Below are 27,378 nucleotides of genomic sequence, written 5' to 3'. Positions count from 1 at the left end.
TGTACAAAATTTGTGCTGGAGCTTCTTGACTTTTGCTTGCTTTGTATTTTATTCTAGCCACCGACTGTAGCACCTTCACTCGTGAAATGTCTGGTGTGTGCAGATTATGCGCAGTCTGCTTTAAAAAATCATTTATCCCAGTTATGGTACGCCCTTTACAATTTCTATTGTCACATGTCCAATATATTTTTTTCTGATTTTTTATCTCTTTATGTCTTTACAGAAACTGTAACATTCGAAACTTAATTTTCTACCACCAACTCAAGAAAAAATCTGGTTTGCTATCCATTAAAGCTTACTTCAAACTATATGTTGTATAGATTATGGAGTAAGAAATTCCTTGTAAAACAGTTCACTTAAACTTTTTATTTTTCATATGACGCTTCGACCGTAACTAAAGGTATTTTTGACCGAGCTGATCATTATTCATTTTACCATTGTAGCCATCTAATCAAGACCACCTGATACTTTGTGTGGTGGGGAATTTCAAGTGTTGTAGGATTATACGTGTATATATAGTGTTCTACGAGATGTCTTTCGACGAAATGCCGTGCACTGTGGATAATCGCTGTTAACGGAATACTAAGCAATTCCAAACGAATGATGAATAACACACAAGGGTTGCGTAGCACTGTCAATTGGCATACGGTTCCCAGTCCTTTCGGAATACATTCCTCAGGAACCTGGTATTTCTTTTGCTGCAACGGAGCTATTCTCTAATTTAAAAGTTTGGCAATATCAAGTTCAACCTCATTGACCTGTTTTCTTAGAGCTGGAACCAGTGTTGAGAATGCAACGACTGGAAACCTACATCCCCATTGAGTATACGGTAAAACTCTTCAGCGTCGTCTTTGGTTCGGATCGAGTGTTGGTAGATTGACCAGCTCTGGATAGGGAATGTGTTAGACTCGATCCAAGTTAATCTGATGTAGTTCACCAGTTGACGAAGTTCGTCTGTGTTGGCCAACACTGGACGAATATGGTTTGCTGACAGGAATGAAAGAACGAGTAGCTTCTTTATGTACTCCTAAATGGACATCCTTTCCATGCAGACGGGACCCAATTCTGTTGACTGAACGTGCCTCTACACGTCCTGACACCAGTGTAAACAATACCCCCTTTGACGTCAGCATTTGGGAAAACCTGTCGAATTGCACCAAGACGGCTGAAAATGTGGAAGTAAATAATATTTTTTTGTTTTTACAATAGAATTTAAGTAAGCCTATGTCAGCACTTAAAATAATAAGTCAGGTTAAGAAATAATTTATGTTGTAACATCATATATAAAATGTTTTTCTAAAGATTTATAGTGTCAGACTGTTCATTGTCATGTACAGAATCAATCAAACAGAGTCTACAATATTCATGCTTCCGAGGATTCACACATTTCCAGATTTTTTATATCTGATTCTTTTATATCTACAATGATCAAATTCGATCATTCTTACATAGAAAATTAGTTCTATATAAACATATATATTTCTTATATTTTATGTGTCCAATAAACTTCAAAATCTAGCACAAATTCCTATACGGAAATTAGCTCGCCCAAGATGTCACTATCTTTTGAAGGATATTGATGTAATCTTCCTCGCTATGTCGACTCATGAGTACGAAGAGTAAATGTATTTTTTTCGTATTCTTTCATGTTGGCGGATGGCTGTTCTTTGAAGACTGTTCGCTGAAGTTATGTTTGGACGCTGACCTTTGTCACTCATTGCTGTCTTAACTATGTCACGTGCTCAATGGAAGGTATGATGGCTAGCCCCTGACTCCGCCTTCAAGTAGAGAAGTGTGGGATCAGGCCCATGTGTGTGTGTGTGTGTGTGTGTTGTTAGTCATCTTCTGTAATCATCGCCAGAGCTTGTCAACTTGGCTAGGCACGGTAGCACCTCACGACATATGTTACATTGCCTTACGATTCCGCCTTTCTCCAGGGTTTTCAGATGACTGTACGCATGACCGTCTGATGAGACAACAAGTGGCTTAGTGCAGGTTGGCTGTAGTGTGAACCTGACATGTTGATCTTCTATGATGGATGTGGAGAGTGGCCCAAAGTCAGCGGTGTCTTCCACAATCTCAGTCTGTGGTTCAGGATCAATTGTAACACAAACACTGCCCTCGATGGCATCATCAAAGACAGTTTCTGGCACAACTGTAGGAGGTGTTGGTGGAGGTGGAATGTCTACAGACTCATTGAAGCCGTTGGTGTGATCAATAACCATGTCCACACAGCCTACATCATCATCTTTTGAACCAGTGTTAATGTAATGTGTTTGCAAGTATGAGTTATATTACATATAATATCATAACACGTAATTGTATTTGTTTCACATCTTTTTCAGATTTACCAAAGGTGACGAAAATACCATTTGAAAATACTATAGTTTATTTCACATGATAGCTAGAGCTGTATCGACGTCGTTCATTTCCAAAAGACAGGGTAAAAATTTGTCTCCGGTCATATTTTCAATGTACATGCACTTAAATGACCTCTAAACGTTACAGAATAGTGGAACTTTTGGTGTAGAATTATTCGATCACGACGATCTAACTTTACGGCTTAAACTTCTATGCAGACGACATTATCCTGTTACCGAACACCGCTGACGATCTCAAAATTTGCTTGAACAATTTTAATGAAATTAGAAATAATAAAGTCAAACATTTTTTTCATACATATAAACAAATTATAATTTTCTGAAAGTGAAAATTATCTTATTGTTTTATTGTCAAGTTGAGCTGAAATTACTAAATCTTTAAAAAGATTGACTGTTATAATCACCGTAGGGAACGTGTTACAGTATCGCGTTTTCCGGTTACAGTATAGAATTTTAAAGATGGAGGATTATTTGTTTGGAGGACAGGTAGTTGATTTTTATTCCGGTCCATACTACAAGTAGTTTAGTTTCTAAAAGATGTTTTGTGCTTTGCTTGTAAGGAACCGAATCCGGTATCTAGTCATATAATTCTTCAGACCCTGCACCGCAGATTTATCTCTATATTGTCTCATAAATGTGCAGATTTGACTACTAGTAGTATGGACCTGAATAAAAATCACCTACCTCTCTTCCCATAAATAATCCTCCATCTTGAAAATTCTATACTGTAACCGAAAAACGCGATACTGTAACACGTTCCCTACGGTGATAATGAGGATTGACCAACAGTTGATATTGAAAGATGTTTAGGTTAAAACTGTAAACCACTCTACGTAACCGGTACATTTCGATGGCTATTTACAGAAATTTTCTTTGACCACGCGAGTTATTTATTGTTCATGGGAAGTAAATTATAAAATTGAAAATTATTATCAAGGCAAAATGTAAACTTATTTCGACTTTCACCTGTTCATTCACTTTGATGGGCATACTTTCACTTTAATGGAACACAAAGAACAAGTTCATCAAAACGCTTTATAATTATGGACTTTTTTTAAATTTCTTTTGGCTAAAACACTTTTTATATGATGCTGGATATACCTTGAAAAACCTAAGCGCGCACTAATAACAATGTATTTCTACACTGTAGACGGTTACGTACGTGTGTGCCTAAAGTTTTGTTCTATATGGAATATTTCACGATTCAAATGCCATTACTAGCGCATCGAGACATATTTATCTCATACAGGCGATATTCTCCCGTATATATAACATGTTTCAGAAATATATCTAATGTGTAATTTTCAATTCTATTTTTAAGTCGGAATGACACTGTAAAGGTCACGTGCGACTCTCGTGCTCTACTGGTTGAAGAGTTCCTCGGATGGCCCGTCGTGCATAACTTCAGGCACAATTAGGAAACCGGGTAAAAATATAACAATTAAAGCATTTTTATTACGTAAGCAACCCGTCACTTCTATGGGTTTGAATCCCGACAGGGACTTTGGATTCTTTCATATGAGGAAGCTACCCAGCTAGATTACACAACGTGGGTGGTTCTAATCGGGTGTCCGTTCGTGCCTGAAATAAGTTAGTAAAGGCACCTGAGGTCTTCCTCCACCAGCAAAGCTGGGACGTTGCCATATGACCTATACTGTGCCAGTGTGGCGTAAACCTCAATCAATCAAACAAACGTTAGCAATCCTGCGTCTCGTTCTCTCAGATATTAAGAAAGATACTACTTTTAATATTATATATCAATAGCTTGTTCTGGAAGTTAGTATATTTATAAAAGTAATCCTTGTATTTAGTATAAAACAGCGTAGATTGTTTGTAGCCCTGAAGAAAAAAAAATTGGGTATTACAATAAATAACACCTTGTCTTAGCAAAGCCATATTGATAATTATCTTTAAAAATGCAACTCATTGTTACATTTATTATCTCGTATAAACTTATTCATATCTATACCTGTACGGTAAAATGTTTTAAAATGCATATGTTTTACCACATCTTGACTTTTGTTGCATAATTTACGGTAACTGTACGTCTTTTCTAGAAGATAAACCCATCAAGTTCCAAAAAGAGAGCTGCAAGATTAATTCTAGACAAAGATTATGACACTCCATCTGCTAAACTATTTTCTTAACTCCGCTGGATTACCTTTTCTTTCAAAAAGCTATTATGATATTTAAAATAATGAAAAATCAGGCGCCTTCCTATTTATTAAATAATTTCATTTTATCGTCAGATGTTCATACTCGCATTTTGCGTTCATCATCTGATTTTCAAATTTACACCCCTAGACCAAATACTGAACAATTTCGAAAGACTTTTGTTTAATCTGAATCATGTATTTGGAACGGCCTTCCTGACTTATATCAAGTCTGCTTCATATGTGAACCATTTTAAATCTTTATACTTGAGATATTATCACACATTGATGTACATCGATATGTAACTGATAATCTCCTGTATGTATTTACTTTTATGTATTTTAATAGTTTAGTTTGAAGAATTATCATGTTAAATTTATATTGTTCCTTGTCGAGGGCCTCATGGAAGATTGATATGTTGTTTCGTTACATAAAGTCTTTATATTATTATTATTATTATTATTATTATTACTACTACTACTATTATTATTATTATTATTACTACTATTATAATTATTATTATTATCATTATTATTATTAATTAGTTTTATTATTATTATTATTATTTAGACTATAAATTTGATCAAATCTTTAACTACCGGTATCTGTTTAAAATCTACTTTACATATACAGTCTTCATTATTTCAAATCTATATAATGTTTCCCAATAACATATTCGTATTTGTTGAGACGATCTGTAAAATATTCAAATGTTATGTTTATTTTTAGAGCAAAGTTAAAGATGTTGTCATTTATCGAGTCAATAAAAGAGTTCGATATTCAATCAGATAAATTCGTTTTATTTAGTTTCCATTCACCGGCTATAAAGACACCATTCAGTATCTCCGTAAATTATTTAAATTCGGTATGCATTCTTTACAAGTTTTCACTGTGTCCCGATGAAGACGTATTGAAAAGATGTTACCGCATAGAAAATATGCGAATACTTTTTTATGATGGGCCTGAAAAGCGGTATAGAGAAAATAGTATATACTTTGTTCAAACGTCTTTTCAAATTTGAACCCGCTCATTTGAACAAAATCTATGAAGTATAGATGAATGCAGGGGTATTATTATTAATGAAAAAAAAAAGTTTGATATCTAATCTTACACGTTTATCAATTATGATGATTGGCTATAAATATACGAACATCTTCAAACTTTTGGGATATAGCTTGTTTAGTAAGTACACATGTTTTAATATATCAATTTTCATGTTCTGATATATGAAATAAAGAAAACAATTATAGATCTAATATTAGATAATTAATAGTTTGAAGATAAAGCTATTTATTGTATATAAAGAAATACTGTTTTAATTTAAAAAAAAAAAATGTTAGAAAAAAAAACAACAGAATTCTCATTTGTATAAATTAAGTGGAATGTGAAACATTGTAACATTATATTGTTCTTAAACATTTTTATTTTCTTAAATTAAACAATTAAGGACGATGATTGTTTACGCTTGAATTGTCAAAACTCGAATAAATCAAAACGAGCGTTCACAAAAAAAGAAAAGAAAACTAACCGTGTGTTTTCACATTTTTAATATGTATAATTATTTTTTCTTCATATGAAAATAACACTTCGAATTTTCTTCGTTTATATAATAATTTTATGAAAAATGTATCAAGAAAATCATAGTTATAGTGATTTTTCATGAAAATCGTAGATTTGAATTTTTATAGACTAGCAGGCCATATTGAACTCAGTTTGACGTCACGCTAACATCGTGAAATAAGTGTACTGATATATACGTGTAAAATGGGTGTATGGTCCGTCAAAAGAATCATTGTCAACCATTGAGTCATTGAAGCGGGTTTTTTGATCGAGATGTTTTGAACCCTTACACCGCCGCACTTAACCATTTTTGATAGGTTATCACCGTGCCATAAAGGACAATCTATAAGCATTGTAAAACAAACATGTACTTCCTCACAGATCCACGGTTTTCGGCCCGAAAACCCCCGGGAGGGCGGGCGGGTTGCGGTTAGGGGCACCAGAGTATTGTCTGTACCCGTAAAGTTTGAATGAAGTCATATGACTTATGTGACTTTAATAATAAATTGGTAATCAAATAAATTTGACATTGCGTCAAGAAAAAGAAACGCGTTCGGTAATTTATTGGTACCTGTAATTCTGACTAACTTCATAAGAAAAACTTAACTTCCAAAATAAAACAAATGTCGTTCAATTACGATGGTTCGAGAACAGGCTAGAGTAAAATAATTATCAATATATACCGGACCAAGACACAATAAAATTGAGTAAATGAGTAACACATTATGTTATAAAATATGAATAGTTGAACTTGTGTATAGCAGAATGTTCTATATATTACACATATATACATATATATACATATTATCTTGAAAACTGCACGCCCAATTTCATTAGTATGGAGAGTGTTATATTCATGACAGTTCAAGATTTTTGGAAGGGCATTTACTTTAGTCAGGACGATACGGTTGGGCTATCCATTTTCGACGTGCGCTCGTTCAGAGGATTATTGCCCGTTCCACCAAATTTATTATGTGGCGAAGTTGACAAATCTTTGTGGGGATCGGAGAAAAGCAAATTTGTGCTGATACTCTAGAATGTGTAAAGATTTTACTTAATCGTTAAAATGTAAATGAAACACCGTTGAAATTAGCTCCAAACGTTTACAAAATCAACGTGCAGGTAAATACCCTCGGACTTATTTAACGAAACCAAACTCATTATTTGAAGTTGCTAAACATTTATGAAGTCTACGGAAGCGTCCTGGTGTCAATTAAACATGTTCTATGAAAATTGAAAACTCCTACATAGGAAATAAAAAAAAACCTAATTAGGAGTTTATAACTCCTATGTAGGACTTTTAAACTCCTATGTATGACTTTTTAAACTCCTACGTAGGACTTTATAACTCCTACGTAGGACTTTTTACTCCTACGTAGGACTTTGTAAGTCCTACGTAGGACTTTGTAACTCCTACGTAGGACTTTATAACTCCTACGAAGGATTTTTTTACTCCTACGTAGGAGTTATAAAGTCCTACGTAGGAGTTGCAAAGTCCTACGTAGGAGTTATCTTTTTTTAGAACATGTTAAATTGGCACCAGGACGCTTCCTTAGAAGTCATTTAATTAATTTGATTGGTCCCCTTTAGGGGCCGCAAAAGCTAAAAATAAAAATAACTTTACGTCACATAAAAAAGTGCATCATTTGAAGTAGAATATAATGTACAACTATATATGATAAAATATAATGAAATAGATCACCCTCGTGTATTAGTCACCGGAATTCAATATTTAAAGTAAATATATATCCACAATAAAGCAGGAAGCTGTTTAACTACTGTAAATATAACGTTGTAACAACAAATGATTACACATGTACTTTATAGCCTACAGCCATACGTTTAAAAATGATAAATTGATTGTCGTTTTTCAATCAATTTGTTTTGATAATTAAAACAGAATTCTAAAAATTACTGAATGAGGACGTATTAACGTTATATGTCAATTATCTAGGCCTATTTCATAGCGATGTGTACTTGGCCAATCATAGTGAGAATAGTTTCGCATAGCATAATTAATGGAATATATATGAGGACATAACATGTATTCTGACCTTTATATAAGAGGGTATGCGTTCGGACATTCCAATGTTTCTGAGAGGGTATACGTGTTTAAACATCATCCTGCTTCTGTGAGGGTACGTGTAAGTGTACTAATTCATTTGTTTGTGCTAGTGTATGCGCAAGTGTCCAGACATTCCCATTTTTGCAAAGGTATCCGTAAGTTTCGCATATTTCTAGGATTTTGCGATGATATGTGTAAATGTTCGTACATGACTTGATTATGCGTAAGTGTTCAGACTTTTCCTAACTTCTGCGAAGGTATGCGTAACTGTTCGGATGGTGTCCACCATGCTTTTGCGAGTGTTTCCGTAAGTGTCTCTGCAGTGCCTTATTCCTACGAGGGTACGCTAGGAAGTTCGCACTTTACCTTGCTTCTGTGTTAATTACGGTTTAGTAAGAGTTTGGGCGTTGCTGTCTTCATGTGAACGTGAAAGCGTTCAAATAAACATCTCACTATGACTTCTGTATTGAAACGTGAATAGAAAAATGTTCTCCTTTTTTTACATCGCTTTGCTGTTGCGAGGGGATGTGTCAAGGTTCGGACATTCCTTTCTGACTTCAAGTACATCCCTTTCCTGCTGCGAATGGGCATGGAAGTTCTGACATTTGGTCACTTCCGCGAATTTATACACAGGCCTTCGTAATATCCTCTGCTTTTGCGATGGTATGCTAGACTGTTCAGATTGTTCGGATATTCCATGTATGCTAGGATATTCGGACATTCCCTTGCTTCTGTGAAGATATGCTAGAATGTTCGGGCAGTTCCTTATTTCTGTTAAGGTTTGCCAGGATATTCGAACATTCTGTTGATTCTGTGAAGGTATGCTAGGATGCGTGGACATTCCTTTGCGAATATATGCTAGAAATCATCCGGATATGCTCTTGCTTCTTCGAATGTATGCTATGCTTCTGCGAGTGTATGCTAGGACATTCATACATTCTGTTTCATTTGCGAGTGTATGCTAGAACACTCGTAATTTCTATCGAGTCAGAAATGATACGTGTTATCGCCCGGACATTCTGTATATTCTCTGGCAATTTTAAGTGTATGATGTTTTATTTTTACATGTGGTCACCATCAATTTATAATAATAACATTGTATGGCATCCATTCATTTCATTCCTGCTTCATTTCTTTTCAGAAAATGACAGAATATCAGCACATTTACAACAAGAAAAGGGCTTACAGAAAAGCTCAAACTGACAATGTCCGGGCCTCGAAGAACTACAAACACCAATCGCACAGGTCGGAACAAGCGAGTGACAGGTCAACAACCCCTCTTGATCCCAGAAGATTAACTTCAGCTGAGAGGCGAACACTTTTACAACAACGTATCATGGAACTCGAAGATAATCAAAGAATTATTAACAATATTCAAAACGAGATAGTTCGAGATAAGCAGAAATCGAGATACAGCGACCATGCAAAACGCATGGAGACTTCAAAATATGACTTATACGTGGGTCCTTACAAAGACCCACCGGTAAGGCAGTCCATTAGATCGTCTTATGACACTGATGAACAAGAGAAAGACATATTTAAAACGGATTATTCACAGTTTAGGTACAGGGGCGGTGAAAGAACTTATCACGTGCAAAACGTTCGGAAGGCAGGACGTTCGCGTAGAAAATCAATATTAGATAAAGCAGAAGAACTTATAAATGCCAGGAAACGAAGGGATTATCTAAGTGATAATGAAAACTATAGATCAAGAAAGGCTAAACATAAGGTATACGTTTCCGAAAGGTTAAGCTCCGCCTCCAGTGGTGAAGAATATACATTCGTGCCCGAGGACCTTGACAGTGATTCGTCGTCCATAAAAGATACGCCTAGACAACAACAACAGTCACGTGTTCATAGCTGGAAATCTGGCGTCCCTTCCGTCGTGCAGGTAATTTTATCGATTGAAATTTTGTTTAAAGGAAATTTAGGACGAGGATGGTAGTGTTAAGTCACGCTGACATTTTCAATATTAAATGATTTGGACGTTTTCAGCTATAACAGGTCAAAAAAGCCCCTTCCTCCACCCCCACCCCTGCCTATAATTTACTGCCATGCATTACAATACGTATATCTGTGACATCTTAATAAAACAACCAACAAACAATCCGCAAGCTAGTTAGCTTAGTACCACATGTAAGTAGAAACCAAGTCCTGTATAGGTATATTAAGAAGGCATGTGTCTTATATGCGTTTGCATAAGATTTGCTTTTGGCTCATATGTGTATAAAGAAAATGTGTGTATTATGAAGATGTGTGCCTTGAATGCATATTAAGAAGTTCTGTGTCGTGGACGCATATTACGTATCAAGAATGTACTGTATGTATGTGTTAAATGTGTGCTATCAAGATCTATGTTCTGTAGACATAATTTATATAAAGAAGATATGTGAGTGATAGGTAAAATAATTAATAGTCGTATTAGAAGATGAATTATAAGATGCGTGTCTCTAGGGCGTATTTAGATATGTGTCTTATATCTAGTTAAGAAACTGAGTGCCTTGAAGGACTTTTAATTGAATCTGTGTCTTCTTTGCGCTTATAATATGTCTCTTTAGCAGTGCATTTAAGCGAATTAAGACGATACATGTATGCATATAAAGGCTAATTCGGCAGATACTGTACTGTATTCATATTTTATATAAGCCAACAAGTGGTGTTTATTTATATAAGATATATTTAATCTCGTTCCGAAAAAAACCACTCTTTTATATTTTCGCTGAACTTGTTCCGGAAAATCCTGTACATACATATTTAAAATCATGTACTTTATGTCCACATGTCGTTCATATTAATTACAAATATGTATCTCATAAAAATGTTCCATTACACAATTATTTTTTTTTTATTTCCTGATCTTTGTATAACATAATAATTATATAATATAATGAAAAATCAACGCATGTATGAAGTATAACATAATGTTGCTATAGTTCAATTCAATCTGCCCAGTTAGACCAGTTAGATATGTTAGGCATATTCATTATATCTCTGGGTTAAAAAACCCGCGGGTGCGCGGTACTACATTTATTTTGATAGCGGAGCGTATTGCGTGATAATCCACAATGGGTCATTGTTACGCGGAGTAATTAGATGGTGTAAAACGGCGGGTAATATAAAAATATGATTTCGGAACAACAATCACGGCTACTGTTTCGCAACAGGTCCGCATTATTTATATTTTATATAAATAATTGCAAGTTTTATAATGAAATGATTTATTGGTTCTTTGTTATCATAAGGTACGCTAGCAGTAACTTTCATCATGAAACTGAAATAATTACACTACATAAACATGATTTACATTTTTTTACAAATTCGAATAGTGAAAAGTTTATGAGTTTACAAATTACTGTGTACGCCATTTTGATAAAAATAAAGATTAAATTAAGTTTAAAAAATACAATATATATTTCATAAAGAAGAGAATTATGTAAACTTAGTTGGTTGCTAATGGAATTTTATATTTGATACAAGATACAATATAAATCTGAGGAAAAAATCTGATTTATTTCTTGATTATTTATTTTTGGCTACAAAGTATGGTGGCTGATAAATGCCACTATCATTTTTCGTGTAACGTGTCGTGTTCTCGTGGCACTAACTTTAAACGCTAATTTGAATTAATGCTTATAGCGTTTACTGTTAGTTATAGTTTTAATTTATCAAAACAGTGAATTAAAATGGAAATAGGAATGTACTTAGATTTCAATTAAAAAACTAGACACCATAATTGAAATATATCTCATTCCATAAATTGAGTTCATTTTGAAAGTTCATTAGGCAACAATAATGTCATTTAACGAAAGGATTGACATTCAGGAGCTTAGGACAAATGTTTTAAGACGGATAAATCAGAGACGATTTGAAGATGATGAGGAGGTTTGTTATTTACCGTATACATTTATTACGTCACTTATGACATCTCATTTATGTAATGGTAGCATAGTAAACGTTCCAAAACCCGGCTATGAAGTACTAGTAGTTATGTTAAAATTGTGGATATGTCGGAATAGTTAGTAGTTCAATCATTTTATTACATTTTGTGTGTACTTACTTATCTCGTGCGCAAGACTTAGTAATTCGTTCGCAAGTTACTAAGTCGGGCGCAATGCTCATGAGATAATTAAGTCGTGCACACGAGCTACTATAATAGTTTGTGTGCACGACCAATTTTCTTGCATGTACGACTAGGCGAGTCGTGCGCACGACATAGTATCTTGTGCGCACCACTAAATTATAGTATTAATTAAAAATAAAACTTAGTAATTTAATCACTTAATATATTTTGTGTGATATAAAATATTTTGTCATTTTTTTCTTTACGTACGGTGTCACAGAGGTGACATGTGTGTGCTTTTATTTAAATCTTGCGCAAGAGATACTATTTCGTTCTACTTCGTACACGCAAGAGAATTAGTCGTGCACACAAGATATTATAGTAACTCGTGTGCACGACTTAATTATCTCTCGATTATGGCGCGCGACTTAGTAACTTGTGCGCACTACGTATTATCTCATGCGCACCACTTAATCATCTCGTTCGCACAACTTAGTAACTCGTGCTCACGACTAAGTAACTCGTGCGCACGACATAGTATCTCGTGCGTACAACATAGTATCTCATATCACACACATGTCACCTCTGTGTCGCCGTATTTACGTCATTTATGACATCATAATTCATTTATGTGGTAACAGTAGCAAAAGTTACCGATCTTAACCTTGCAGTGTAACTGCGCCACTATGCAGCTACAATATTATTGTTATAAAAAGTGATAAAAAGTATGGTGGCATATTTCTGCCACCAGATAACAAGCAGTTAATTATATGGTTATCTGGTGGCAAACATAATTATGCCACCATAAATAAGTGATAACAGAAAACACACAAAATTAATTGTTATAAATACGGTGTTCCGTCAGGGCCATTGCTTTTGAGTAAAGTAATCTGAAACGTTTCAATTGTTTCCTAACTTGCAACCGTAAAACACTTTTGGAAATGAGACATTGTTTATAAATTTCACACGAAAACAAGTTTTCACATTGAATTAAAATAATGCGTATGTTAAATAGAATGTTTATAATTACATACTATCGCGTTAAAAGTATTTTGTAAGAAGGATGACCAAAAGTGTTAATATGAAATGCTGGTCTTATACGCTTTGAATAGTACTTTTATGGTGTAACAGTTTTTATGACAATCAAAACATTGCCACATATTTTTATATATATAAATGAGTTAGCAGTTCTAGAAATGTCTTAACAATAAATTTAGATTGTGTAATAATTTTGTAGATGTGCATAGATTTTAACAATTTGAAATGTTATGTAGGGGTTAGATGGTTTATAGTCAAATAGTGAATAGAAAATTACTCTAGTAAATGTAACTTTATATAGGGCGCCTCGTGAAATACATAAATACAATAATTGATATTTCAAAAAGAAAACAATAGTAATTGAAATATGATTAATAAATCTTTACTAGTTATAATGGTTCCTTCCTTCCTTCCTTCCTTCGTCTGTTCCATTTTTTCTTCCTCCGTCCGTTCGTCCGTTCTTTCGTCCGTTCTTTCTTTCGTTGGTTGGTTGGTTCATTCGTTCGTTGGTTCTTCGTTTTCGTTCTTCCGTTCCTTTCTTCATTCGTTCGTGCGTTCCTTTTGCAATAAAAGGGCAAGTTGATAGGAGTGATATAGTTATTGCGCCGGGAACCTGTACTGGAAAACAGTGCTGAAATACTAAGCACATTGGAAACATGTTTGAAATAACGACAACATCGTAAATAAGAGAGAGTTGCAACAACTACCGCAACGGAAAACAGAACCTGCTTTTTTTTGATTACCATATCCGAAAAAAGGACCAGACTGCATTAATTCTCCCATAACTACATTGGAAAAAGATTTGGTTTAAAACGTTAAGAACTTCTTGCAATATTTTCTTCGCTGGAAAAAAGCAACGATTGATGTGTGTGGGGGGGGGGGGGGGAGAGAAACTAGACGCAATAATATCCACACATGAAAAAATCTACCGCTGTAGGAAGAAAAAAAATGAAACGGACTTTTCTTTTACCTAATGAAAAAAAAGAAACGGAAAGAGAACGGGTTTGATATCAATTGCCATATTGAAAAAGAACTGGTTTTAGAAGTTTCAACACGGGATAACTGGTTTTAATTATCACATCGTCAGGAAACGGGATAGTATACTGTATGCCCTTATGATCACAGAACCAGATTTTTTTGTCTTCTTGAGACGCTCGTAACTTCCGTTTCCGGTTTCCCTTTTTACGCAACATCAAAATATATTTGAGCCGCGTCACGACAAAACCAACATAATGGGTTTGCGACCAGCATGGATCCAGACCAGCCTGCGCATCCGCCCAGTCTGATCAGGATCCATGCTGTTCGCTTACAGACCCTATACATGTAACAAGTAGAGAAACTGATAGCGAACAGCATGGATCCTGATCAGACTGCGCGGATGCGCAGGCTTGGTCTGGATCCATGCTGGTCGCAAATACAACATGTTGGTTTTGTCGTGATGCGGCTCATTTATCTAACCAAACTAATATACGATTATTTTTTCTCATTAAATTGATTTTTACTAAGTTAATGCAATACTGCATATATTTGCTTTCAATTTTTAAAGCAATTACTCATATTACATTAAATGTTTGTTGATTATAAATTTATGAATACATTTGTATACAAACACACTTTTTATATTTGATATACTGGAATAATGCTTGCGCAAATTAGTTTTACTTGAGAATTGTAAAGACTGCCATTTTGTTATACCAGGCGAAATGCTTTTGCGTTCACCATCTCAAATTCAAATTGATTTAATTTGAAGATATGGCAGTTATAGATTAATTGAATAAGATAATTTTTACTGTACAAGATAGTTGATATAAACCGCTGTATTGTGTTTTGGCGTCGCTTTACAAACGGTCCTTATTCAATATTAATAAATGAATGTTTTCGATTACGATGACAAGTTATTGATTATTTGTTAGTTAAATAAATATAATTTAGCGCACAGATTTGAACGTAAATTAATGCCTATACAGCTTTTTCAATAGGAAGGGGAACTTGGGTACAAAAGCGCGTTTATTTGATTACAAAATGAACACAAAAACCACATGTCCAATAGCGCATATAAAAATCGCGTAAAATTCGGTCCATATAAGTTTTATGTTCATAAACTGTTCAAGTTTTTTAATCACAGTAGAAAAAGGAGATTTTTTCCTGTACAATGCCTTTTCTTTCCATTAAAGAAATATTTTATGGATCGTGGATAGAGTAACGTGAAATATTTAAAATAGTGAAAATAGTTGGAATTTATCATTTTATAGTTCTTTAAAAAACGGGAAAAAACCGTCGTTTTTAGAAATGAAAAAAAAAATATTATGTAAAGGATAGATAATCTATATCTGAAGGATTGTTTGTTGAACTTAGGAATATTTACGACATTTGTAAAGTGTCATTTTAGTACGAATTTTATAACCAGTCGTAGCAATGGTCAAATCTAAAATGTCATCATTTGTTCATGAAAAATACATTTGAAAGATATAATCCAAAAGATAAAATCGCTAATCAAAGTTTTTTTCCGGACAAAAATACACAAGGATTTTACTGAAATCGCGTTAATTAACTTTTTTATGTGTCGGTCGATAGCAAAAACAAGTACTTTTCGCGTTTGTTTGAACAGAGACAGATTTACAAAAGGTGATAACCATTTTCAACAAATGGTTGCCATAGAGATAACATGTCTGAGTTGCTAATATTTCCAAGGATTCTTTACTATTACCATAATAAGTGTCTGTAAAAGGTAATTCAAGCCAACTGCCACACTGGAATAAATGGATGTTACGCAGAAAAAAAATACGTAAACGCTGAGATGTTAAAGTATTAAAAGAAAATAGAAAAGAAAATAGAAAAGAAAAAGTTGTGTAAACAAAATATAATTATTGGATACATGTACATTAATTGTCATTTTTGTTTTGGAAAAAAATATACTTTATAAAAAAATGTATTGGGCAAACCGCGCTGTTTATTATAACTCTACGATACTGAATATTATAAGTATGTAATTTAGCACTAAACACGCACCAGAAAATGCGCGAATCAATGAAATAAGTGCACATCTTAACGTAACAAATAAAATGGTTAGGGCGTTATGATAATGATAAATTCACTTCACCATTGATTGATATCAGTTCGAAAAAAAAATAAATAAAAAAACGATTCTATATCATTCCATATCATTTTACAATGAAATCGATCTTAAATTAGATTGGAAATTGAAATGCGGTAACAGAATGTTTTTGCTATTTTTTTGACGTTGATTTATCTATACACCGTATCAGAGATTAACAAAGATTTGTAATATAACAAAATCTTGCAATTGATGACATGTTAAAATGCATTATCGCGCTGTGAGTGATTAAAATGTATTTGATGAGTATTAGGAGATAACTAAAATGTCGACCAATCGTGAACATCTAAGTAACGAGGGTCATTGCAGGAATGCACGTATTACTTAAGGTCATTGAACATGCGAACGTTTAATGCATTTAGCACTCATCAGATGGGAGAATGAAAAAAATAAAACTAAGTTAGACTTGAATATAAACAAACAAAAAACATTGTGAATAAACGACTTTTTAGCAATTGGGAGTAAACCTTGCATAAGAAAAGAAAGGAAGTATAGTTTCGAGTTTTAAAATCATAAGAAATTAAGAGATGATATATGTATTATAAAATTTCATATTTCTAACTTAAAGACATTCATGAATATTGGGAATTTGGAAAATAAACGGCGAGAATCATAAAAAAATGACGAGGGTATGTTTTGAATATATTTTACCCGAATCCGTACTAACATACAAATTCAAATTATAAAAGGATAAATTTTAGTGATTTAATTTTAAACCGTGGCGCTGCCGGAGAAGTTGAAAAACCAACAATTAATTATGGCTAAGTTAAAATCAAAGATCCCAGTACGGAGACCGTACTCAGATGAAAGGAGTAAGCCGACAAGAGGCTTTCCCGATCAATCAGACTTAAGAAGGATTTCCAGCGATTTGTCGAAACCTAAAAATAGACACCCTGAGGCTGATGAAAACTCTGTTCATTCATTGGATATTAGTAGTAAGAACCTGAGAGTAAGACGGTTTACCGTGACGATTAAGGACAGCAAAGGTGAGTTTGTTAAACGAAGAAAAAGTTACAAGTTAACGTATAACCAAGAAAACGACGGTGGTGATGAGTATGAAATTGAAAAGAAAAGTGTTAGTGATACATCGGCAAAGGAATTTAATGACACGCATGATGTTGTAGATGACTTATCTCACAATGAATCAGCAAATTATATATTTGACGACACCGTGTCGATTATCTCAGATCGTTCTAAAAAGGATGATCCTATTCCAAATGTAACCGTTGCGGATAATTTTGAAACCTATGAAAGTGAGAAGTCCCAAACGGTATTTACGGATGACACATCTATACCGATATTTGACGATGAAAGTTCAGAGTCGAATGCAGCCTTTGGAGATAAATTCGCTAGAGACAGTAGTGTACCATCACAGATCTATAGCCCAGTTTCTGGGACAACGATTAGACTGCTAACACCGCAAGATAGAAATGAAAGGAATATACTTTTTCAGGACCGTCCATTTAGAAAAATTGCAAAGGTCAGTAAAGCGGGCACTTTTGTATCGTCAGAAAAGAAAGTCCTAGATGACGAAAAAGCTTCCACGCTGACAACTGTAAATGATACTGAAGCAGAAACTGCATCCATGTCAAAAGAAGACACAAGCACTAGTCTCCCACCCAAAAATTTCAAAGCCAATTTGTTTAACAGAATTCGAATGATATCTACTCCAAGAAGGACACCTAAGTTCTCGCCTATACTACATTCATCTAACACAGGTAAACTATCTTCCACAAATCAAAGACTGGTATCAAACGGTACAGAAAACACTTTTGTGAAAGATTCAGTTCCGGTGCGATTAAAACCTATTGCCACTCACGATATTGCAAAAATGCATCACGGTAACCAAAATAACGGTGTAAAGTCTGATCAAGTAGCAGACAAAGACGCTGAAGAGCGTTACGAACTTATTGATTTAGATGAATCAAGGTTAACATTTAAACCAAAACGCCACCGTAGAAGCGTAGACACTAGCAAAACTAAAGGACAACCCGTACAAGATTCTAATCTTCCAGTCAGGATTGAACGCCAAATCAATGCTCAAACAAATCAATCTGCAGGGTTAGTAACTCAAAGTGCCATATTGAATAAACCAGTTTTAAAACAATCTCCAAAGACTAGCCTACTGCGATCTCAGGGAAACCCATTGCTCAAGTCAAATCGTGTTTTAGAATCATCAAACAATGATATATTTTCGGAAGCAGACAAGAGGTCAAGACTTCGACAAGCTCAATACATCAATGATGATTTAAGAATAGTAAAAACTAAATTGCAAGACGATGACTTTGTGGCATTACATATAGATTCAAAACTTAGAGAAACGATACAAAAGAAGAATGTGTTGAACCATTTAAATAAAACTCCAGTAGTGAAAGAGAGTGAAATGCCCCCTTTCCCTAAAAAACCGTTACTTGCTAAACCTTTGGTTCCAAAATATACCAACAAAATGTTCATGACACCTAATCCGAAACCCGCAGATATTGATATCAGTAATAAAGTGTTAGGAAATCAAAACAGTTTAGCCGAAGTGCAAACTAACAGGAATTCTCGATTTTTAGACACAAGTGCTAGTACAGACTTGAGAAAGGATTTAACACATAAGCGCAATATATGGCAAGTGCAGCCAAAAATCCACAGGTTTAATTCAAATAAAGTAAGAGAGATTGGTAATAAACAAGACGGTAATACCGTCACAAAACATTCTAATGCCACTAGTAACGTGGCGGCATGGCTTTTGCATTCAGCAGGTGGCGCTAACAGAGCCAACTCGAGGCGGAAAAGCCAGCAAACTGGGAAGGCTTCATTCCAAATAAGGCGGAGAGTGTTAAACAGGAAGTGGAAATTTATGCATAGACAAGACAAACAAAGAAAACAAAGGCAAGAAAGAGAATTGAAGGAAAATAAATCTACTGAGGTTCAGCCGGTAGAGGAAGTTAATCTGATAAACCTTGGAATGTACATGCCGTTAGGAATAAAGAAGTTAAAACGGAAGCCGATTAGACTTAAACCTCGATTGTACACGCAGGTTGGCAAGGTCAAAGGTTACGAGGTATGTTAAACACGCAAATTTTAGTCAGTATAATCATTAGATCTTTTTACAGATTATGTTTATTAAAACAAAGAAACAACATTTGCACATGTGCATTTACCCTCTCAAACCGTTTCATTCCGCCCTACCCACTTTCACGCTCCTTCGCCCCTTCCCTGCCATCCTCCCCTATCCCGCTCCCTCAACTCCCGTGATCTGTCCTACAAAAGCTATATACATCTTATATACTCATAACAATATATCTTTCTATCAAATGAATTATTTAAGCAAACAACACTTGCACTGTGTGCATTTACCCCACCGCTCCATTCCCCTTTTTCCCTTTTCCGTTCTCCGTTTATTTTAAGATATTTAAGAGTCTTTTGTGATTTTTTGTTTGTTTGTTTTCGGGGCACCAACACAGTTTAGGTGATATGGCACCGACATAGGAAATATTATTTTGGCTAACCTCGTGTGTTACAAATTTAAAGGAACACCACGTTTCAAACCACTTCACCTGCTGGAGCTAAGAAATGCACAGACTCCAATAATTTTAACAAATGTGTCGTCACTTGCGATCACGCCGTGTTAAACGGTGGCTGAAAACCTGATACCTCAATCCGTACAGGCAACCCGTCAGCCACAAGGGGAGATTTTGTATACACGATCTATTAAAAGAAACAACAAATAAAGCACAGTCTTTTTTAAAATGGTTAATTCAAAGTATTTAATCTAAAAATATATACGTTTAAGGCGGCTGTGTAATGACAATATACAATATAGCACATGCATTACCAAACAAACAGACAATATTTCCTCTACAAATTAAAACACTACTGTGATTCAGAAACGATTGTGAAGGTGACAACTTAGTGTTTCCTTCTCCGGTGATTGTTAATGGAAATCGATAAGTTCGTAAATCTTGCTCTTATTCAACACCTATTCATATCAAGGTATTTTTGTACTAGCAAAGCATTCAAATTGTCATACAATACATGACTTTTTATATCTAAGATATAAAAAAACTAAAAATGTTAGTTGATTCAACTTCCTTGAACTTCATTCGTTCTTTGTTTGTTCGTAAATTAAGGTAAAGTAAAAAAAAAAAGTAAAGTAAAGTAAAGTGATGTAAAATTTAGCTTAGTTAAGTTTAGTTTGGTTAAGGTTAATCATTCCTTCTTTAATTTTTTTCCTTTGTCCGTTTACTCGTTCGTTTGTATGTTCGTTTGTTCTTAAAATATTGTATTGGTTGATATGTTGTTTGATTATGGTTTTTGCACTAATGAAATGTAGTTAGGATACGCTACAGTTATTTAATTAAAACAGTGTGCAGGGAATACATTACTATAAAAGTAACCTTTAGATAAATATTTTAAAGGATGATGCGTCAAAGTCATTTAGATTGACATACAAACTTTTAAAGTCCATTCTTCCGCACGGATGCTTTTACTTTTGTTTCTCGAGATATAATTTTTAAATTTTGTGTCCTTTTATATTATCCAAAACGTTCATCATTGGCCAATAACTTTAATCATGTTTTGCTTCTGTTCCTTTTGGCAATAAGTATACACTTTAATCATCTTTTGCTTCTGTTCCTTTTGGCAATAAGTATACACTTTAATCATCTTTTGCTTCTGTTCCTTTTGGCAATAACTATACACTTTAATCATCTTTTGCTTCTGTTCCTTTTGGCAATAAGTATACACTTTAATCATCTTTTGCTTCTGTTCCTTTTGGCAATAAGTATACACTTTAATCATCTTTTGCTTCTGTTCCTTTTGGCAATAAGTATACACTTTAATCATCTTTTGCTTCTGTTCCTTTTGGCAATAAGTATACACTTTAATCAACTTTTGCTTCTGTTCCTTTTGGCAATAAGTATACACTTTAATCATCTTTTGCTTCTGTTCCTTTTGGCAATAACTATACAGTTATAGTGAATTTGTATTTTGTATTGAAGTCAATATACTACTTTGTTTACGTTTTCCTACTTTTATGACAAATTATTTAACATTCACATATTTCTGCATGTGATTAGCGTCTAACATGATCTAAAACCCAGAATTCAAATAATGTTAAAAAATCATGTTTGCCCTTTCTTAAAAAGGAACAAAAGGGGAGAAAATATTTGTTTCTGAAGCATAATATGCCTTTAATGATGTACTGTTCTTTTAAGTGTGTTTTTAGGTGTGTTTGTATTGATCAATGTTGATTAAAATATTATTTACCTTTTGATTTGACAGATATAAAAATATGAAAAGTGCAACAATAAGTTGAAATTTTAAGAGTACGGAATTTATTGATTGGATTTTCGTTTTGTTTATTAATCATTAACGCTTTTTGTCCCTATTTTTTTCATAAAGTAATTTAAGTTCATATCTGATTCGTCAATAATAATGTATATTCATAATCATTTAACATGAAAGAATGTTATTTTTGTTCGTCAATCGATTTTATGTAATAACTGAGCCAATATCAGATTTCGCCTGTAATATTGTCCTTTTCAATTTTTCACAAAATGCATGATCATTTTATAAAAAATAAATTTGCATGCTTGTAAGTACATAAAATATTGTTAACTAAGACATTTACAGGATAAGATATTAAACATATTTTTTTCTGGTAGTGTCATAAACCTAAATTAAAACTGATTTTCCCTCGTCCTTATGTCAAAATCCCAATTTCAGCTGTATATCCTGTATATTTGTATTACTTAAAATACATATTGTTATTAACTAACGCAAAATATAACCTTTATATAATGTATTTTATACCGAAAAAGCCTCAGTTAAGTATTTCAATTTGCAAAATGCAAGTTTTCTAATTTTGTCCCCAACTTTTTTGACAAAAATGTCCTTCAAGTAACAGTAATATAAGTAGATTTTTTTAGTTTAAGTAAATTGTTCCAGTGTGCTCTTCAAAAGAAGGTGATAGGTATAATACATGGCTACAGCAACGAAACATAATGGACATTTTAAATAGGATTTAGAAAATTGGAAAGACATTGATTAAAGGTTGGAACCATGATTTCGAACAGTGTCCTTTAAGTAACGAGATTCTTATTGTTTAAACTTATGAGAAAGATTCCCTTTTGTATTGCTGCTATTAGCAAATATGTTTCAGTCATGAATTAAATGATCAAAATTGTCTCCCTTATCTTATCTGTGTAAACAGGCTGTAAAATAACCTGAATAAGTCCTTGCAGTAACTGTCCTTACAATAATGTTACTGCAAGTACAAAAATCTGTTACTGAAAGTACAAAATACAACACAATTCTTCTTTAACATATAATTATGGATAAAGATACGATATACATTTTCTTGTTGGCATAATATATTTATTATTAATATATTTATTCTATATTTACACATTTAATGCCATTTAAAACTTCTGCTTTATGTTATTTTGTTATTCGAAGGACAACCTGTGTTATTGAAAGGACTTTTTAATTCAAACTCAATGTTCTGTACTAACATATCTACATTCAAACTTGGAGAAAGTTTCTTTTTTGTTTCAGTATATATATTCATTTGGGTTATTTTTTTGCTTTTACAGTACATTGCTTTTGTAAAATTGAGGAAAATCTGAATAATCTTGCACCCTTTAGAATCCTCAACATTAAGTTACTGTAAGGACAATATACATCTTGTGGTAATTGAAATGCATGTCATTTCACAAAATAACAGTTACTGTAGCGATTTTAGAAATAAAAGTAATAAGGCAGTACCAGTATATTGAAGGAAAGTTCTTAGTACTTATCTCTACAGAGACTTATTTTTTGCATAGAATTACAGTTTACTTTGCAAAAAATAGAAATCAAACCTAACTTATATCATTCACAAGCATGCCTTTAAGGCATTTTTACAAAAGAAAATTGTTGTCTTCAAAACTACAAAAAATTAGTCATTAAAAAGTAGTCCCTTGAAACTTAGAACATGACTGTTTGTTACTTGGCCTCATGTAACATTCCTGGCATTATCGTACTTTGTGAACACAGTAAGTTTCTATTTTGTTTTGTTTGCTTAAAATGCTGCACCAAAAACTCTTAAGGTCAATCGCAAATTATAAGCTTGAATGGTTGAAAAAGACACCAGGTTATTTCAGACAACAGAAGGGCCACTGACAATTTGTAAGCTGAATGATGGCTTTGTCACAAGAAAGAATCTCTGTAAATGTATTTACATTCATTCAGGAGGATTTAAAATTATGCATTCTAAAAGGTCAAGAACTTTTGCATTTAATTTTAATTATTTAACTTAAAAAAACTCCTGATTAAAAATATAGCATGTACTATCAATCTTCAATATTTCTGATGGTATTCTCTATGAACTTGTTTATAAATTGACTGGGACAGGTTTTAGACTGAATTATGCGAACTCACAACATTGCTTGGTTACCTTAAAGACTTGTAACTTTTCCCCATTTTAAATTCATGTCTGTACAATTGTGAAATATTTATATTTTATACAAATAGTAGTAATGGTGTTTAAATTCAAATGATTATTGTTTGTAAATAAATGATAACACTGTAAATAAATGATAATACCTTATCATTTCTTTATTTTTTTGTCATTTCAGTAACAAATATGTCCGTCCTGTAACTTTAAAAGAGAGCTTCCCTTACTTTTGCTATTCAAATTCAAGATCTATTTAAGAATAATTCAAAGCTTATTTTCATTTCTGAATGTTGTTAGCATTTAATTGTTAGTTATATGATAAAAAATAAACGTAAATTTACAGTTATAGTCCTTTAAGTAACATTCATTAGTCCTTGCAGTAACAAGCATGTCCTTGGTGTAACACCGATTAATTTCTAGTTCTGCAATATAGCAACATAGTAAAAGTTTATTTTTGCATTCAGATTGATAAAACTTATTCTGTTCATAAAAATAGAACAAGAAAAAATGATATTCTTACGTGCGTGCGAAACATACTGACATTGTTTTACTCAATTTCCAGTTTTGTTTACGGTTGAAGACAAAAAAAAGTCTTTTGTAGAGAAAACATATACATCTATAAAAAAATCCCATTTCAGACTTAAACTGAAATTTATATAAAGTCGTGTTGTTTGTTTTGCTTTGTTGTTTAGATATTATTATTTTATTAAAAATGTAAAAAACGTTATCGTTACTGCAAAGACAAACAATGGTCAATATTGACCTTCTGACAATCATAAACGATATAAAATGGACGAGTTAATGTTGCACTTTGTAAAACTAGCTTTCAAATTCATATGCTTACTAGATGAGATAAAACTTTGCAGCTAAATAAGGTATTCATATTTGAATAAAATCAGAACCCTAATTCGGGCGAAATTTGATATTAGCTCAACTGCAAAAAAAAAACTAAACAGACAATTCGGTGTCGACTTTGTACATAAAAAAGCTAGCGGTTTACAGTGATATTCGACTCAGTAGTATTACTTCACAAACACCTATGTTCTATAACATTTTACATCATTTTACATCATGATAAACATTTATTGATTTTATATCATTATAGAAAAATGACAAAAAGTGCAGTGTCAATGCTTAAACGTCAATAATTTAGCGATTTCATACCTACATATTTTGGCAAGCTAAATTATTGATAAAATATAATACATACTTCCCAGATTCTCACCTCCAACCGGTGTCATCGTAAGAAGATGTCATGTATAGGAAATCGATACACTTGTTACAAGCAGTCAGCTTCGTATACCATAGAAGTCAATTCAATTAAGAGAAATATATAAATTAGACGCCCTATAAACAATTGAAAACAATAGGATTATAGGGTATTGCAAACCGATAAATATATATACATACATGCGAAGTTTTAATCGCCGGTATATAATCCTGAAAATAAATTGATATGCATAACAGAGGTAGTTGTCGTAGACGGGTAAAAAAGACTCATTATTACCGACATCCTTTTGACATTTAGTTTAAATCTAAGCGTGTGTTTTTGTTTGTAAATAAAACAGAATCCTAGGGCACAGAATAATTATCTACTTATCGGTTGTTGTTGTTGTTAAACATATTCCGCCGTACCCGTAGTGATCGTACTGATTTTAACCGGTACTCGTAGTGATTTTTACCGGTACCCGTAGTGATTTTTACCGGTACCCGTAGTGATTTTTACCCGTACCCGTACTGATTTTTACCCGTACTCGTACTAATTTTTACCCGTACCCGTATTGAATTCCGTCTTCCTTTCTGTGCGTACCGTACCCGTGATGATTTTTACCCGAAGTCGAAGTGATTTTAACACGTACCCGTAGTGATTTTACCCGTACCCGTATTGTAGTCCGACTTCCTGTCCGTGCGTAAAGTTACTTGAGATCTCACGAATTACAAGAAAGAAATATTCTTGTAGTAATTCATTCTGATAAAATTTCATTTGTTCAGTGACACCCTGTGTATAACGGCCATACACCTTGTTAGCTCTCAATGGTCTCTTAGTTAAAGATGATTTGTAGTGTGCGTATTCAAATGATCTTGAAAGAAATGCAGTTTAATCAACATGTATATAATGAGAAAATGCGAGAAACTCCGTATGCAACCTTCGTGTTTCTTTAACACGTAAATGACCTTACAATATTAATCAGCGAGGATCTTTTACCTGTTTCTATCACTTCTGTGCGTAACATTGTAAATGATATACATCTTAAGTCACGTGGTCAAAAATCAATCTATGAATCGGAAATCGATATCTGAGTGTCTGTCTTGTCATATGGATAAATGCTTTCACACAACAAAAAATACCTGGCATTAATTTTTATTGACGAATTCATAATGGAATGAAAGGTTTTCAATGATTTATTTAAATGATTTGTAATTAATATTGATAAAGCAAATAAAGTTCCGTTTGATGTGGTGCATTTATTCTATATCATATATTTGATTAAGACATTTTAACTATTGTGTATAAATAACAACAGAATTGTGTTTGCTGTGTATGGAAGGCCATTATTACAACATTTTCATGTGTGACATTATTCAGGCTTATAGATAAAAAATCTTAAGAAGGTCTTGCCATTTTATAGATTGTTCACCTTTTTTACGCAAATTTTGTGTTACCATATTCAGAGAGTAATCTAAAGAAAGGGTGGGGTCGATGGCTTATTGGTAAAGCTTATCTCTGAGTCATTTAATCTTGGGTTCGAACTTAACTCGGGTCATGACCAGCTTTTCTTCTGTATTAGTTTTAGTTGAATCATGTAAGGGACATACTTGATGTCAAATTGTTACATGTTAAAATAATATTTTAGTTGTTTTGAACCACATGTCAAAGGGTCAGTGGTAGGGTACAATATGTAATAAAATTTGAGATCGTGAGAAAATAGTCTACCAATGATGTGTAGCGCTAAAACCTTATATAACCGAACTGTAAAATGTATATAATGATACATAAAATGCGTATGCAAAATATAATAGATCTACATATAATGTCAGAGTTATAATTCAGAGCTTAGAATTCCTCGTTTCCATGACACGTAAATGTAACAAAATAATAATAAAAAAATCTCTATTTGTCTTAGTTTATTTAGTTTTTTTTTCATATGCACATATATATACATAAAACATATTGAAATTGATAAAAAAGTACATATGAGCCGCGTCACGACAAAACCAACATAGTGTGTTTGCGACCAGCATGGATCCAGACCAGCCTGCGCATCCGCGCAGTCTGATCAGGATCCATGCTGTTCGCTTAGCAACTCTATTACATGTAGAGAAACTGATAGCGAACAACATGGATCCTGATCAGACTGCGCGGATGCGCAGGCTGGTCTGGATCCTTGCTGGTCGGAAACGCATTACGTTGGTTTTGTCGTGACGCGGCTCATATGACCATTCTACAATAGATTATAAGAGACTATATATTAGTAGTATACGTATATAATCAAAAGTTAGGTCCTACTGATAACAGTAATGCAACATTATAAGAACATTTTACATCATAAACGTTAGATTACCCTCACTGACCTTCAG

The 27,378-nt window shown here is 33.5% G+C and overlaps 1 protein-coding gene across 3 annotated transcripts in view; it reads left to right on the top strand.

Moving 5' to 3' along the window:
- The first annotated feature begins 5,546 nt into the window (after positions 1 to 5,546).
- LOC132726150 (echinoderm microtubule-associated protein-like 2) overlaps positions 5,547 to 27,378 on the top strand; it is a 73,952-nt gene continuing 52,120 nt past the window's right edge. The window contains exons 1-2 of one of the 3 annotated variants that reach the window (XM_060711419.1): positions 5,547 to 5,717; positions 9,302 to 10,051. In XM_060711419.1, coding sequence (XP_060567402.1) covers positions 9,305 to 10,051 — 747 coding nt within the window. In that variant the 5' untranslated portion in view covers positions 5,547 to 5,717; positions 9,302 to 9,304. Of the gene's footprint in view, positions 5,718 to 9,301; positions 10,052 to 16,944; positions 19,423 to 27,378 lie in introns of those variants that run through there. The other 2 variants (XM_060711417.1, XM_060711418.1) reach the window with 2 other exon arrangements.

This window comes from Ruditapes philippinarum, unplaced genomic scaffold (genome assembly GCF_026571515.1).
Source record: "Ruditapes philippinarum isolate M1 unplaced genomic scaffold, ASM2657151v2 ctg2116_1_1_1_1, whole genome shotgun sequence".
Classification (NCBI taxonomy): domain Eukaryota; kingdom Metazoa; phylum Mollusca; class Bivalvia; order Venerida; family Veneridae; genus Ruditapes; species Ruditapes philippinarum.
Note: the sequence above shows the minus strand (reverse complement) of the source record. Positions and strands in the feature narration are given on the sequence as shown.